This window comes from Sinohyriopsis cumingii, chromosome 13, assembly GCF_028554795.1.
Source record: "Sinohyriopsis cumingii isolate HCF-2022 chromosome 13, ASM2855479v2, whole genome shotgun sequence".
Classification (NCBI taxonomy): Eukaryota; Metazoa; Mollusca; class Bivalvia; order Unionida; family Unionidae; genus Sinohyriopsis; species Sinohyriopsis cumingii.
In genome coordinates, this window is record NC_142973.1 from 6023184 (window position 1) to 6040925 (window position 17742).

At 34.2% G+C, this 17742-nt stretch overlaps 1 protein-coding gene across 1 annotated transcript in view; it reads right to left on the minus strand.

Annotated features, from left to right (window-relative positions):
- Window positions 1-17742, minus strand: part of LOC149784893 (cysteine-rich venom protein ophanin-like) — a 37703-nt gene that overhangs the window by 14889 nt on the left and 5072 nt on the right. The window contains exons 3-5 of the mRNA XM_089931263.1: window positions 16101-16245; window positions 14851-14966; window positions 14370-14512 (exon numbers count right to left, since the gene is read on the minus strand). Coding sequence (XP_089787389.1) covers window positions 14370-14512; window positions 14851-14966; window positions 16101-16245 — 404 coding nt within the window. The remainder of the gene's footprint in view (window positions 1-14369; window positions 14513-14850; window positions 14967-16100; window positions 16246-17742) is intronic.

Here is a 17742-nt window from a genome sequence, read left to right on the forward strand (position 1 = left end):
AATTTTGTGTTTGATTCTGGATCGAATGGATAGCCAGTGTAGGGTACAGAGCAGCGGGGAGTTGTGCTCTGATCTTGGTACTCTAAGTATGATCCGAGCAGCTGTGTTTTGAACTTTTTGAAGTTTGTGGAGTAGATATTGAGATGAACCAGACAGAATTGAATTACAATAGTCCAGTCATGAAAGCACTAATGAACACACAAGTGTTTTAGTGGCATCAACTGAAAGATATTTGCGAATTGAGCTGATGCGTCTCAGCTCAAGATATGCAGCCTTACATATGTTTATGACATGTTGGTGCAATGTGAGAGTATCGTCCAGAGTAACACCTAGGTTTCGTACTGATTATTTGAATTTAATGTTGGCGTTGGTGATATTTATTGTTTGAGGTAAAGGATATGAATGAGAAAGTCTTTGTGTTGTGATCAGAATGGCCTCAGTTTTATCATCATTCATCTACAGATTGTTACAAGTCATCCAAGATTTCACATCAGAAATGCACCTCTCTACACCTTGGATGGTAGCATCAACTTCAGTTGGGTGCCTAGATTTGTATATTTGGGTGTCATCAGCGTACAATTGGTGAGACACTGGATGATGATGCATGACACTGGAAAGCGACTGAGTGTATAGAATGAAGAAAACAGGTCCAAGAACAGACCCCTGTGGAACACCACAACATAGATCAACTGGGCTGAAGTGTATTCCATTTGCAGATACAATTTGTGTCCTGTTGACCAAGTAGGACTTGAACCACAGTAAGGCTGTATCATGAATGCCAAATACATGCTGGAGACGGTGAAGTAATATATCATGGTCTATTGTGTCAAATGCTGCAGACAAATCAAGGAGGGTGAGGACTGTAATCTTTCCGCTATCCAACGCAGAGAGAATGTCATTAGCTACTTTTAAAAGAGTAGTTTCAGTACTGTGACAAAAGCAATATGCAGATTGTACATTGCTAAAAAGACTGTTTGAATTTAGATGAGATACAAGCTGGGATAGAACAATCTTTTCTAAGATTTTTGAAATGAATGGGAGATTAGAAACTGGGCGGTAGTTCTTTAAATCGTTATGGTCTAGTGTTGGTTTCTTCAGCAGGGGCTTTACAATGGCAGTTTTGAAAAATGATGGGAATTCCCCAGATGAGAGAGAGGTATTAATTACTCAGTTAGTGAAGGCAATACGGGATCTAAGCACTCAAGCAGCAGTGATGTTGGAATTGGATCAAGTTCGCATGACTTTTGTGCACTCTTCATCACGATTGTACGTACAAAATCCACTGAGACAGGTTCAAGTGCTGCTAATGATTGCCGCTCAAATTGTGTATCCCAACTTTATGGTGACGACGAGTCAATTGAAATTGTGGTGTCAAGCTTATCTCTAATATCAGAAAGATGTAGAAATAACTTAACTGTATTGTACATGTAACGGCGAGTGTTACCTGCTTTCTGCCTTGACTTTTTCGATAAGATAGAAAGTACAAATATCTTTCAACTAATTTGAACTATCATAAAATTATGATACTCTACTATATTAATTATTACATAGATGGTTCATTATTATTTAAAATGATAAAAATATAATTTCTACCGGAAAAAGATATGATATAGAGTCATCTCCCTTCTTGAGATCAATAACGTAGAAACAAGTATGGTAACTACTGAATTACCCTACCAGAGAGTGCTGTAGCTTGACAGAGTTATGTCAACAATAAAAGTCTCAGATTGATTAAGCAATTTTTCTATCTTGATATTTTACTCAGCATAAAAATACATTCACACTTTGCGACTGTTGAAATTATCCAAAATATTATATTATATAGTAATTTGGATAATTTCACCATCTAGAGTGCAAGCCTCAGATTGATAAAATAACTGTTCTAACAATACCTATTATAACAATGAGTATAATAACACAACAAATTAAATAAAATAAATAGTAATATAATATTAGTAAAAACACTACTTAATTACTGTACCGGAGAGCGAGAGAGTTATCTCCCTTCAATAATACTGAAATATATTTTGTTTATATTTCTCGGAGAAAGCAGATCTGATAATATTATTTGCGATAGACTGTATTGAAGACTTGCAAATATCGAAATATTTTCCAGCTTCGTTTATAGATTGAAATAAAATTTCTTCACCAGTCTCTGTGTTTATAGATTTAACCGTGCTTTTTGCAATTGTTTTACAACTGCCAATATTACCAGATCTGCAATTTTGGCTCTCAGTAACCCCAACCCAACATTTCAAACACGGTGTAGGTTCTAAACTCCTCTCCGTACACTTTGTAAATCATAGCCGCAGAATTAGTTTACACACGATTTGTCACAAGGAGTTGTAGAACCTATCGTAAGCCATTTGCATTTATTCTTTGTTTGAATAATTATAATTATATATAATATTTAAATTTAAATATATACTTGTCTTAATTATAATATGGACGAATTATTATCAGCTATTAAAATTAAGCCTTCTAAAAATTTATCTTGACAGAATATCCCCTGACTTACCGATGCGAGCTCTAGTTGATCCGACGAACAAAAGTTTGATTAATGCTATTCATGACGCCAAGAAATTTTTTAACAAAGATGGTGCATCTTATGTGTGGTCAACGTTCAAAATCATACGCAACATCGATGGTGTCGACAAAGTCGTCGATGCTAAAGTGAACGACCAACGAACGGCAACTATTATTAATTATCTCGACAATTGAAGATATTTTTTCAGAGTAAAGTTTATTGTATTAGCAGAAACTAACAATAATATTTTAATTATCAGTGACAAACGTGACCCTGTCCTTCATAATAAAAAAATTGCCGTAATAAGTAAAATTTCCAAACCGGGAATGCTGACACGTATTGACAAACCGTTTTAAGAAAGAGCGTATCATGTAACCGTGGTTATTTATGGAATTTGTCAGATAAATGATAAAGCAAGCTTCAATAATCTAAAATCGATGAAATTTTAAAAACCAAATTGTGTAGCCGAACGAGTAATGTAACATTTTACGTGGAAATTGGTTAAATTATAAAAGGTGTTAAATAATAAACGAGAAATAGTTAAAGATACCGGAACATCTGTCAAAGATGTCACTGAGCTAGAAAGAAATTGAAATTGCCGAAAAAACGATAACCAGATAGATTTGTACTAATCAAAGTATAAATCGAAAGGAGCTTCGATTGAACTTATTGATCATAATGCGTATGCGTGGAATAATGCATTAACAATATTTCCACGAATTCGAACTGTTAAATGTTGTCAAGGAGATATATTTGATTTGATAAAGGAAATGAGTAAAAGTGATCCTGCATCAGTATGGTTATTTCAAAGTTCAGATAATGGAAATGATGATCAGTTGATTCGGCCTAATGTAGATATTTATCGTACAGAATCTATCCATGAAGAAGTAAAAACTCTTGTGCTGAAATATACCCATGATGCTGAAGAATTACTGAGTAATTGTTTTACCCGTCCTCCAGTAGCTGCTCATTTTGCTAAAGAGAAAAATTCGTGGAAACCAACACGATTGGATTTTCTTGAAGAAATACAACGCAGTTGTGTCGAATACATTCACGGTGGATTATTGAATACCAGATACGAATATAAAGATGTCATTTCGATTGATATGGTTGCATGTTATCCGGGAAGTTGTCTTGGTATGGGAGGGTGTTCTAAGTATTTTGAGCGATTTGGACATCCAACACACGAGATGACCAGAGTATCGATAAAGAGACCATTAAAAGGATTTTGATTTGACTGGATTTGCTTGCATCGAGTTATTTAAGTTTGCTGAAGATCTTCATCCGATTTGTTATGTCTGGTTTGGCAAAGATTAATAAATTGTATAATAAATTGTACTACTGTTAATAATATAATATACAACGAAGCCTACTCTAAACGAAGAGCGTTTACAGATAATTCATATCAGATCACTATGTTGCTTTCGCTTAGCTCAGTATTCGGATATTGCAGAGACTATAATATGTATATATTCGTATAAAACATACATTTATATTTGATCGAGCTGATGAAAGCGGTTGTCTGATGAGAACTGCTATTTCTGCTGATGCTGGTACTCTTCTGGTGATCCTGTCAATAATTTTCAATTTGTAATTTCACGATTGGCGTTGTGGATGCCACGTGTCGTTCCGTCGATTGATAAATCAATAGAGCTTGAAACGATGCTAACAGCATTTACAAAAAATTGAATTTTCTGCCGAATAAAGTTTATCAAACCGCAATACCGAAATCGATCAATAATACATGGAGAATAACATCAACAAGCGAGCAGTTACCAAGGCATATATTTATTGTGTTTCAACGAGAGAATAGACGTAGAAGTCAGCTTCCAAAAAATCTGTATTGATAGTCCAGATATCAGACGAATATTTGTCAGAATAAATTCTAATCAGTATTCAGAGCGAGCGATCCATTGCAATTTTGCAGTTGATAATGCTGAGCTAGCTGACAGAGACGTATCTCGAGCTTTTATGTATCTAATGGAAGCAATGCAAAACTATCAAAATGCTGATAGCGGATCCCAATTTCAATCGAAGAATGTAAAACGCTTTATCCGAGATTTCACTATGACGTCAGCAGGCATAGCGAACGAGCTATCGGATGAAAGTCAGACATTGAAGTCACGTGGTCACTTGGACAGGCTCCAGCTGCTCCAGATATTGAGCATTATGCTTATGCGCTAATTGTATCTGAAAGAGTCTTAACGATAGATTCTACCAAGAGCAGGATGACCGTCGAAGTTTGAATGCCAAGTGTGAAGTACTTGGGGTATAACTTTATCAAACAAGCAAGCGGTGTGAATGTACTAAATTTCTGATTAAGAAACACTACCAGGACCTCTGCACTTGAAGTGCTTTTATCAAACAAGCGTGCGGTACGAATGTATTGATTTTTTGTCTAGACTGACTACCAGGTCCTATGTACTTTTATCAGAAATGCGGGCAGAATATATTGATCCAAGTAATAGGCGGATGCATTAAAAATTGTATCCAGCAGACGAAAAATAAATATAAAATGAAATACATGATACACGAAGGGACAAGTAAAAAAAAAAGTAGCACACGCTATTATTAAATGACCGGGCGCAAGATCTCAGAGCGATCCACTGTAAGCTAAACGAATGTTAACACAGGGGCAAATCAATAAAATAGGTCTTCAAAAACTTATTTTTAATTTATCAGCGGCTCAAGTTACCGCAATGTCTGGATCGCAAGAGATCCGTGGTGGTTTTCTGGAACCTGCATTGGTAACTATTGCGAAAACGTTGCTATCCAAATTACTGCCAGTACTCGGTACCCTGGGGATAGCTGATGCCTCGGGAGCCATATCAGGTGCCACAAAGAAGGCTGTGTCTGGCGATGGAATCAAACGGTTAGTGTAGCATTTCACTTTTGTCTAACGATTACAACGAAAAAAATGCCTAATTAGCTAGCGATTTCGAGTAAAACACGAAGGGTTCAGAAACGTAAAACAGCAACAATAAAGTAAAACAACGATAAAAAAGACGAATAGGAAAGCAGGCCAGGGTGGATTCATAAGCTCGTTGCTAGCAGGAATAGCGGGAAGTCTACTTCCCAATCTGATGGGAATAGGGCGTGGGAGGGTACTAATGCTACCCGGTACCAGGAGGTAGATAGCTCTGCGATCCTTCCACTAAACAACTTTGAAATCTCAGATAAACTGAAAAATGTCAGCGGATTTCAAAGAATATTTTCTAAAGATGAGCTCGGGATTCATCCTGGAGGGAAAAGTTGTGTAATAAATATCCAAAATTGTAACGATGGATCTGGCATGCATTGGGTAGCTCTTTATAAGAACAACATTTTGCTTAATTTGGGCTGCCACCATTTGACATTATCAAACAGAACGTACTAGCGTCTCAAAAGTACAAAATAATCAATTGTTCGTCTGATTCACTACAACCGATAGGAACTGCAGCTTGTGGATATTACTGCGTTCTGTTTACCAAACAAATGCATCAGAGTGCAAAGCACTCCGTGGATGATTTTCTGAAATTATTGTACAATTCACACCTAAACCAATCCTGGAAATGACAAAGTCGCAATTTTATCTAAAAAGCAAAAATAAAAATGACTACGTATTGTCTAAAGTGCAGAAGTAAAGCGGAAAATACAAATGAAACCACGGAAACCACAAAAAATAACCGACTTATGATGAAAAGAATTTGAACTGCCTGTGACCGGAAAAAGAGTATTTTTCTCAAATGTGTAGTACTATTATCTGGAAACTTGAATATGTACAGAAGACACAAGTTTAGCATAGGTGATAAAGTTAGAATTTCGCTAGTGAAGAAAACGTTCGAAAAAGTATTCACTCCTAACTGGTCCGAGGAAGTATTTGTTGTGGATAAAATTTAAACAACAATACCTGTAACTTACAAGCTGAAAGATTTAGCGGGAGAAGAAATGATTCGAATAATTTTACGAACAGGGGCTACAGTGGACAGAGCAGGATATATGTATTATCACTCGAGAGATTACAAGAAAATGAAAGAAAGGTTTGGTTAAATGGAGAGGTTACGGCCATAGTTTTAATAATTGGATACCAACTAGTGAAATCAAAAATCTTTGTTTAAATCGCGTGATGCATAACATCCAAAGATCCAGTCACTATAAACCTTTTCATGTTTCAAAAGGTCAGATTTCGATGGCCTGCATAATAATTATTAAATATTCTCTTCGTGTTGCTGCTGGTGCGCACTCTCTCAAATATATTAAAAATATTAACAAACATAAAATGAAATTATATATTTTTTCTACGGCCATAAACTTCTATTTGTCCAAGGTTCATAAAGGGGTTTAATAACTACCAGAATATCTGGTTTTCAGAGACAGTAAAATTAAACGTTTTTTAACTTCTTAGCTAGGTGATAATTTACATTATACCGCGATATAAACTTGCTCGCCTTAATGTACTTATACCTGGCTCATCTGCAAAATTATCTTCGTGGACAGGAAATAAATATGTATCTAGGTTATATTTGGGGTGTTTTACATGACCGTCAGCAATGGAATTTGTCGAATCCTGATGTTCAGGCAGATCCGCTGTATCACGATCAATATCGACGTAAAAATCTGTTCGCAAATAAGAAATTTGTTTGAAACATCCAATACATAATACTTTATCTAATTACTGTAATAAAATCCCGAACGAAATAAAAATAACAGCCAGAGCTAAAATATTAAATATGAACTTCATATTCGACGATCTCAAGCTGTTTATGACTAATTTCAAAAAAAGTAGAAAACAAGTATTTGAATTTTCTCGGTGAATACTCACTCTGCGTTTGATGTGCTACTGACAGATTCGTAGGTATCCGAACTTTTAACTAATAGCTGATAACTACGGATTCGACCCAGCGTAGTACCATTCGGAACCCGGATTAAGTTGGGACGCATTACTGAAACACAGTAAAATAAAACTGGAGCCACTAACAGACCCTGATACGTTCAACTTTATAGAACGTGGAATCCGAGGTGGAATAAGAGTCATAACCAAAATATATGCCAGGGCTAATAATAAATATCTACCGGACCATGATAAGACAGCTCCATCAAGTTTTATTGCATATCTAGATGCCAACAATTTGTATGGCTACGGTCTATCGGAGTCTATGCCGGTCGGTCGATTTAGGTGGTTAAGTGAAATAATGTATTTTGATGAAACTGATAAAACTATACCGGAGGGTGTTAGTTATTTCATAGAAGTTGATATTGACTATCCTGTTGAGCTGCACGATGTGCATAATCACTATCCATTCCGTCCAGATTCGATGATGATCGACTACAGCTTATTATCTGATGAGCAGAGAAATTATTCGTCTAGTACTAGCACTAGCGGTAAATCTGTTATTAAAAAATAGTTCCTAATCTGCTTGACAAGCGGAGGTACGTTTTACACTATAAAAACCTTAAGCAAGCATGTGATCATGGTCTGATACTAATAAAAGTTCATCATGTGCTAACATTTAATCGGTCACCGTGGATGAAGAGTTACATCGACTCAAATACAACACGAAGAGTAGCTGCCAAAACAGAATTCGAAAAAACTTTTTCAAGCTTATGAATAACAGCGTCTTTGGCAAGACCATATAAAATATTAGAAAGCTAGTCAATATTGAGCTAGTTAATAACGGAGAACGTCGTAATAAACGTTTAGCATCTGACAATTTTGTCAGCATGAAAATATTTAATGAAAATTTAGTAACCATTCAGACGAATCTGAAGTTGAATAAGCCAGTTTATGTCAGTATGGCAGTACTTGAAATATCAAAATGACTAATATACCAGTTTCATTACGATTTTGTTAAAGATATGTGACCTGATGCAGAATTGTTATTTATAGAAACTAACTCTCTGGTGTACAAGATAAAATCTGATGATATTTATCAAGAATTATACAATAACAGAGAGATGTTTGATCATTTGGCTGATCCACACAAAGAAACACCCCCCCCCAAAAAAAAAAAAACACGGCAGATTTCACTGTGATGATAATAAAAAAGTACGAAAATTTAAGGATGAGACAAACTTTGTTCCTATCGTAGACTTTATCGGATTGTGTACTTAAATGTGCTGTCTAAAATTACTTGATAATAAAGTTAATAAACGAGGTAACGGAATTTAAAAAAATGTGGTTGGTAAGGTGATTGGATTTGACAATTATAAAGCTGCGTTAGACGGATTTCCTAGTTATGCTAGATGATGGCAATAAGATCAAATTGTCATAAAATTGAAACAGATGTTATCATTAAATCTGGTCTTTGTAATTTTGATAAAAGATATTGCTCCGATGGAATTAATACATTTGCGTTGGATTATAAAAAATTTGATAGTATTGACTTTAGCAAGGTGAATTTTTTAGATTGGTTATTACAGTAAATCTCAAACATTCATACAAATTTTACGTGAATATCAAAAACATCTAGGCTGTGTGTAAATTATTGATTTTTTTGTAAAATCCCAGGGAGTTATTAATAGCGCATTCATTTTAACAGACCTACACATCCCAGCGAGTTATTGATAGCGGACTGGAATTTTGTGTGAATGTTAGGTATAGTAATTTTGTGTCAAATATACCTATAAATCGCTAGCGATTTCAAGTAAAACCCGCAGTAACAGAGTATAATGAGCGTTTCTAAACCAAACCCTATTTGTATGACGACGATTAATAATTCAGTGGTAGGTCCTACAGCTAGGTAATCAATAAATAAACAGATGTTTCAGGTAGATATGATAGTACGATTCAAACCCACACCCTTCAGGTCGCGAGTCCGGAATGATAACCACTGAGTCACTGTGGCTCCTACCCTTATGAGTTGTCAGTCACCACTCTGAGTGTTTGCAGATATAGATATGTACCAGGATGGAATGAAAATGGATTGACAGAGATTTTATTACAAAAAAAAATGCAGGTAACTTTTGATGGCGTATATAAAATTCTCTTTACAATATAAACTTTATTTTTTGTATCAATATGCAAAAAATGATTGTATATCTAATATAAAAGATCAATTTTACTTGCACGAGATAACATACTGTATTCAATTATCAAGTATCGCTTTTTTCGTCTTAATTATTTATTATCACTCTTGTAAAATATATTTTCTATTCATAATTTAAATATCTCTACGTCTCGTGGAAATGTTTTTCTAAAGCAGCTTGTGTTTTACAACATTTTCATTTTCTGGCCTTGTGTAAATTTTGGCAATACAGTTTTATTGTAGTACAATGTTGTCTTTGTGTCCTATTGTTTTGCATACTTCCTTGTTGCGCCAAGCTAATAAGTGCCATATTTAGAAGTGTGCCTTGCAATCTAAATTACTTTGAAATGGAGTGAAAAGGGTACGGTTTTCAGCAAATAACTAACTATGGGGATTATATTGTTATTATCGGCAGCATTTGATTAGCATTGTCTCCTTTTCGTTGAGGAAAATTCTGAGGCTAAAATAAACTGCATAATGATTTATTAAGGATGATCGCTGTAAAGACTGAATACAGAGGGAATTGCTCCTTGAATTCAAACTTAAGTTTTCGAGTCTTGAAATTGGCATAATAATTATAGGTTACTGCATTTGTATGGGAAAATATGAACGAGTTTTTTGGATGGATACTGCACGACCTTTCGAGTGCATTATATCCATCCGACAAAACGAGTTCATATTTTCCCACACAAATGCAGTAACCTTTTTATTATATGCTCATTTTCTTATTCTACCTAAGGCTTAATTATACAAGCAAAATACACTACAAGAAACACCGTAAATGAATGTATGCCGTATTCCAAACTAAATACACAACCGCAGATTTATCATTACACAACAACAACATTATTAATGCGCACATAACTCCGCCCAGATAAATTTGAACTTAGTCGCGCGCTCGACATAACTTTCGAAAGAAAATGGCGTGTCTAGTTAAAATTGAAATTTGCAGTCATATTGTGAATGAATGCGCAATGCAACAACTTTTTCATTTGATCTGGAATGAATAGATTTTGGTATTTAGTTTCGATTCGATGAAAGTTTGTGATTTTGGACTGGATTCATCTGTGCAAATTGTACATGAAATACATCGGATTGAAGCGGCGCGGGAGAAGCGTGTTTACATCTGCAAGTGTGTTTGTTCTGTCTTTGACTATTTGAAATCATACTGTGGGGAAAATATGAAGTGTTTCAATTGCAATTATCAAAAAGACGCTATTGAATTTAATGTTTATTTCATTTTTAGTACAGTAAGGAAGATGTAATTGCACTTGGAATATAGTCGAAATTACAGTACAGTTTTGAAATGTGTAATCAAGCTTGAGAACTCATGACATGGCTCATGGAATTCGGATTTGCAGAACTAAGAAAGTACATTCTGAGTAAATTCTGGATTAAAACTGTAAGTATATTTTTTGCCATTCTTATTACCAGCCAAAGGAGACAGTGTATGACTTTATAGCTTGCATGTTATTTGTAGGTAACAAGCAATTTTATGAAATCTTATGTCTATCGCAAAATCTGAAACAATGTATCAAAAAGTTAACGTGGAATGTAGCAAAACAGTTGGTATGTTGCAGTCCACGAAACATCTGCTTTAGTTCATTGAGAAACAAATTTGATCAACCAAAACGTATTGCGCCTACTATGTGAATGTACATGAATTGTTTACAAAGTAGTTCCTAATATACTATTGGGCACACGTGTCCTGCGCGTGGGTGCAATATGAAGGTGTGCAATATCGTAAAATATTGAACGATTCTGATAATGTAAAGTTAACAGAGAAAAAAAATGAGCATATAATAATGCAGTTTATAATTTAACAATCGAATCCACTTTGCTATGTCAAAAGAAAGGCTGTCATCATTAACCTCGATACCAGCTAGGTAAAAAATAAATAAAATAAAGCTCTTGATTGCATCTGTAGGCTTAATTTTCATATCAAAAACATGGAATATCATTTGCGATATCTTGTTCTCTGTAAATAAGTCATTAATATGAAGACACTATACTAATGTTTAGGTGATTTTCCAACCTTTTTGTTATATAATTATTATACGTTTGAACAATTCAATGAACTTAACAATGTCGCCGCACTTTAGAGAATTGTTTCTGAAGACAAGAAAATATGGTTATTCGAAAAAAAAAAAACAAAAAAAAAAAAAAAAACACGTAAGCTCGTCAAAGTAATGTTTTCATAGAAATCATCTTTCTGATTTTAAATCATTCGTGTTCTGGCGACCTAACAATTAGTGTACTCGAAAGTGTTGATGTATATTCCACCGGTGAGAAGAGGTTTTCATAGGTGCGTAGGGAAAATGTATCATTTTTGTGAATTAGTTGGCTTAATACACACCACTCAGCGTGACGACTATTTCTAGAACGACCCCCACCCACCACGTATGCGTGATATTTACCCTATCAATCACTGATATATCAGTTCGTAAGTGCGTGTGCATCCGTGTGTATTGAAATGCATATGTTTGTTATTACACCCCTCTTTACATTATTTAGTTCTACTGTAAGTGTAGGCGTTCGTTTATCGTGACATGCCCCCATTTGCAAATATCAATATGTTTTGGCAGGTATTTGCGTTTGTATGTAGGAAAGTGCTATTAAACGTATCATACCCCTTCACTCTATTTGATTAGTTCAGTGACGCAGCAGCTGTCCTTTGTTTGATAATTATTTGATTCGTTCACGTGTAAAATACATTTATATTGTCTCTGAAAGTTTTTAAAGATCTTGCTACAATTGTGATTTCGCCTAAACTATCATGATCTGGAAATACAAGCAATGCAGTTTTGCATGCTGTTTTAAACAATATGTAACTCCCCTACAGTACGAAAGTACACACAATACTACGCCGAATTCAGAACTTGTGTTCTTGTTTTGACAATGTGTTGCAATAAGCTGCTTTGCAAATTGAGCGAACTCTAGAATTTTTAGAGTAAAACAGAAAATGCTGATCAATGGGAATGATAAAGGGAGTTTTTACTAACATCCAGTAAGTGCTACGAAGGCATCTAGACAAAAGTTTGTAGGAATGAGTGTTGTCTTGTAAGAGCCAGTGTTGTCTTGTAAGAGCCAGTGTTGTCTTGTAAGAGCCAGTGTTTGTCATCCTATCATAGGGTAACCCTTACTCCCTAATCATATTAGTTTATAAGAATGAGTAGGCTTTTTTAATCGTATAATAATATGTAGTAATTTGTTGTGATCAGTTTTGTTTGCAAGAGTGAGTGTTTGCTTCTAAGGGTGTGCTATCTATCATACAAAAACAAATCTACATTTTCCCTTTATCAGTTTTCATTTTAAGAATGTGAATTACCTATTACATCATACCACTAGCCTCCCTTTATTTGTGTTAATTATTAACAATTTAATGAAACAACGCTTTTCCTCTTTTCATAAATTCATCATTGTTTCATCATTATATATATATATATATATATATATATATATATATATATATATATATATATATATATATATATATAGAGAGAGAGAGAGAGAGAGAGAGAGAGAGAGACAGACAGAGACAGACAGAGATAGAGACGGACAGACAGACAGACAGAGAGTATGTATGTGTGTGTATAATCCTTTACAAGGTTTAAAACAAGTCCATTAAAAGAGAAATTTCGTTTAAAACATCGTCGTCTTTAAAAAAGGCACCTTAGCTTGCAATGTTTAAATAAGAGAAATTTAACCCTTGTATAATTTAAATTAGACAAAACATTGGCTGAACTTTAGGACTTGTGACTTTGTTCTGACAAAGTGTCACTCGCTCTCTCTGTTACAATAAGAACTACACTCGAGGAGTTGGATAGCACTGAGTTAATTTTTGTTTTCAGAAAGTCTAACAAAAGTAACAGTAACATTATGTTACTATCCATTTTAATTCGAGAAGATAAACACTCTGTTCTCTGAGCATGCATTTCCGGTAGTACTATTGTTATTACTGGACCTTTCCAGATTTCCAGTCGTGGCTATCACATCGTAGCTAGCAAAATAATGTTTTTCTGAACAAGATAGAAATGGCAAAAATGTAGAGCTCCAAGCCTGCAATGAATAAATATGTATCCATTGCATTTCCAACCTAATCCCACCAACTCACCCCTACCAGACAATGTTCCATTAATGCATAAAACCTACAAGTACGCTGCATGACAGGAAAGCCGCTATATTCGTAAATGTTGAAAAATAACGTAAAATAACGGTAAAACACAATCCAAAATCTTTCATTCAATTAAAGCATCTATAACACAAGCAGATCACAACCAAACAGCCGTGCAATACCTAGCGGCCACCCACCCGCATAATTGCAGAAAAAGGCAGTACCGCAAAGAGACAGTTTAAACAAACACTCAATACTTCTTTCATCGACATAGCTGAGACTAATAGAGCGACAAAAGCCGGTGGCGAAACCGCTTGAAAACCCTGTTTTAATGCTATTTCTTTACTGTTTACGCCTTGTTGTATTACTTTTGCCATCTTGAATTTCTCCACTGTTGTCAGCTTTTTGACGGTGTGTGCCTGGCCTCGTGTGCAGATCATTATTGCAGGCCAGGATACCAGACTATTCGCTTTTTAAACTCATATCTTTCAAAATATATAATCAAAGTATTAAAAATCTGGAGGCAAGGTAAAATATTTTGAAAACGTTTTATCCAGCGAAAATTAAGTTGCTTATAGTGAAAAAAACAATTAGTTTGGTTACTCGCCGTGTTTTTTTTTCTCACTTTGACATACTTACTAAGGAAGAATGGTTACCCTTCTACCAAAACGAGAAAACCTAATCGTCCAAGGACTACAGATGGGAAAAGTGAAAGCATATATACCTGTGTATAGTGGCCTGCTTGGAATAGTTCGACATGTCCACCATAGGTAAACTTGGAGCATTCATTTTTCCATAAATCAATAACCTCGTTCCAGGAAATGCTTTTGCCGCTTGTTGCAATATTCTGACCCACTTGAAATTTACCTAACGCAAAGAAAAGAAGAAGAAAAATAATGAAGACGTTAACAACAAGCTGGATGCATTTCTTCTATTTTGACAACCACTGACAGCGAGTCTGGTATCATTAACATGTTTGATACATCAAAAGAACTCCGAAACATGTTTGCCGTTATGTTTATGTGCTTTAAACATTGCAATAATCTAACGGTAATTTTGAATCGATTCAAAATGAATAATACGGATAACGTCGATTTTTGAAGTTAATATAAATCATAATAAAAATGTCAAGAACATGTTTGTCACGAGAGAGAGAGAGAGAGAGAGAGAGAGAGAGAGGCGGGTGGGTGGGTGTATGTAATTGCCTGGGATGATACGTTGGTTGGGTTCATCGTGTCCGAGATTACAGTTTTCTGCCCAGCGTTGTGCAATATCCGCAAGCTCGGTGTCCCATGCATATATGACAAAAAGTAACCAATAACTACATAGTCATAGTTACGATATACCATAATATATTAAAAATAAAATATCAAAATTATTAAATGATTTGATTATGAAATAATGATTATAGCTAGAAACTATAGGCCTACCCATGTAGAAAAGGAATAATACAATGGTTGAACGTCCTAAACGTGTAGCGAACATAATTCCTATTGGTCTGTTAAGGCACAGATAATTATTATCTTCTGAGACATTAAAGCGCTGTGTGGTGCGCAAGTGCAATTTAAATTAGAAAATGATATTTTTTGGCTATGTCTAACGGAACATTTTGACGATTCCTTGGGTTAATAAAATATAATGAATTCATTTCAGCGTTCATTCGATTTCTGTGTCAATATGTGGTAATTATGATATTCTATCGGACCATTTCTGTGTGTTGTATCTATAGATTTAAAAAAATTTTCTTCTTCGTTTGTTATATTTTTAGATTTAAGATTTTTTAAAAATCTTTAGATTTAAGTATATTTCTATGTTATATTTATTGATTTAAGAATTTTTGTGTTGGATCTATACATTTAATTATTTTTGTGTTGTATCTTTAAATATAAAATTGTTCGTGTGCTGTATCTATAGATTTAAGTATATTGTGTGTTGTATCTTTAACTATACGTATATTGTGTGTTGTATCTATAGATTTAAGTATATTGTGTGTTGTATCTATAGATTTAAGCATATTGTGTGTTTTATCTTTAACTATAAGTATATTGTGTGTTGTTTCTATAGAATTAAGTATATTGTGTGTTGTATCTTTAAATATAAGTATTTTTGTGTGTTGTTTTTATAGATTTAAGTATTTTTGTGTTGGATCTATACATTTAATTATTTTTGTGTTGTATCTTTAAATATAAATTTTTTCGGTGTTGTATCTTTAGATTTAAGTATATTGTGTGTTGTATCTTTAACTGTAAGTATATTGTGTGTTGTATCTATATATTTAAATATGTATGTGTGTTGTATCATTACATACAAGTATTTTTATGTAGTTTCTTTAAATATAAATATTGTTGTGTGTGGATCTATAGATTTAAGTATTTTTGTGTGTGGATCTATAGATTTCAGTATTTTTGTGTGTTGTATTTATAGATTTAAGCAATTAATCTTTAAGTAATTTCACACATAAACTATGTAATGTTTCATAGTTCCTCGAAGTATAAATACAGTTTGTGTGTATATAATAAGTACCAGTTTCCGCATATTGGATGCGGATGGGGAAACTTGCTGTCGGTAGTCGTTATGACCCTTTAGTATGAGGTTCCGAACTGTAAAGAAAAAAAAAAACTATAAACAAAGGTTAATGTCGTTTTAACAAATAAGTATTGCTGACTTTTATGCAGTGTACCTTGTTTGAAAAAGTTTAACGCAATGCAGAAAATTGTCTAGATTTTTACAATAACTTTTTTTTGGACAATAAATATGTTATATAGCACGCATCACAGTTTTGCAAACCTTTTCTTTCAACCTTGTTGATGAACAGAACAACATTTAAATATTCGATTCCTAAAAACGCTTGTTCCACCATGTCAATCAAGCTTAGGTCAAATTAGTAATTATCATGTTTTTATTTATTGTGTAATTCAGTAGATTTTTACACTTTTGTGGGGAATCGATACAATTTTCAATCCAAATTATTGTGGGTGGGGCTTAGAGAAAATTGTGGAATTATCAATAAAACTACTACTACTACTACTACTACTAATAATAATAATAATGAACAACTTTTGTTAACGAGGATAACACATTACTGACCCATCTGCCATGTGGTCCTCAGTTTTTGTAATTGGCTATGTTAATAACGAAATTATAAAAAAACAATACAAGACGATGCACATATTTGTCTGAAGTCTTTTTGTCTGACTTGTAAAATTGAGGTGGCTCAATGGTTAGCGTGCCAAACTCTTGACTTGAAAGAGGCGGGTTTAAATCTGAACAGATCATGGACAAGGTAATTTACTACAATTGCCAAGACACAAAACAGCCTTTCTTACTTTGTCATTAATCGATGAACAAAACATTTTATACATCTCGGTAGGATGAGTAAAACGATAACAAGCATCCAATTATGCAAATTCAAAAGGAGCATCATGTATGAATATATATATATATATATATATATATATATATATATATATATATATATATATATATATATATATATATATATATATATATATATATAAGGTCAGATTTGAGTATCATTGTATGCATGTACGAAATGACAAACCATGTGTGAAAATATTAAAGTGTATAATCGTGTATCCATGCATGCAGATGCGAAAGGACAGACTTGAGCAACCATTTTTGCATATACGAAATTGCAGATTTGAATTTACATGTATGCATATACGAAAGGATTGATTTGATCATTTATGCATGTATATACCGCAGGATAGGCTTGAGTATTCAGGTATGCATATAGGAAATGATATACTTGAGTATTCATGTATGTGCGTAGAATTAACTGTCCATGTATGTATATACGAAAGGACAGATTTGAGTATCCATGTATGCATGCACGAAAGGATAGCCTTGATTATTCATGTATGCATATACGAAAGGACAGACTTGAGTGTCCGTGTATGGGATATACGTGTGCGCATGATTTGGATTTTTAACATAGCTTTAACAGTTTTTGTCAGTCAGAAAGCTACGATGCCTGCAGTGTGGCAGTTTGTAGTGATGTCTAGCACTGAGGCATCATGCCGCAGACATGTAGCCTCATATCTCACCCAGTCACTTTATCTTGACACCAGGCCAAC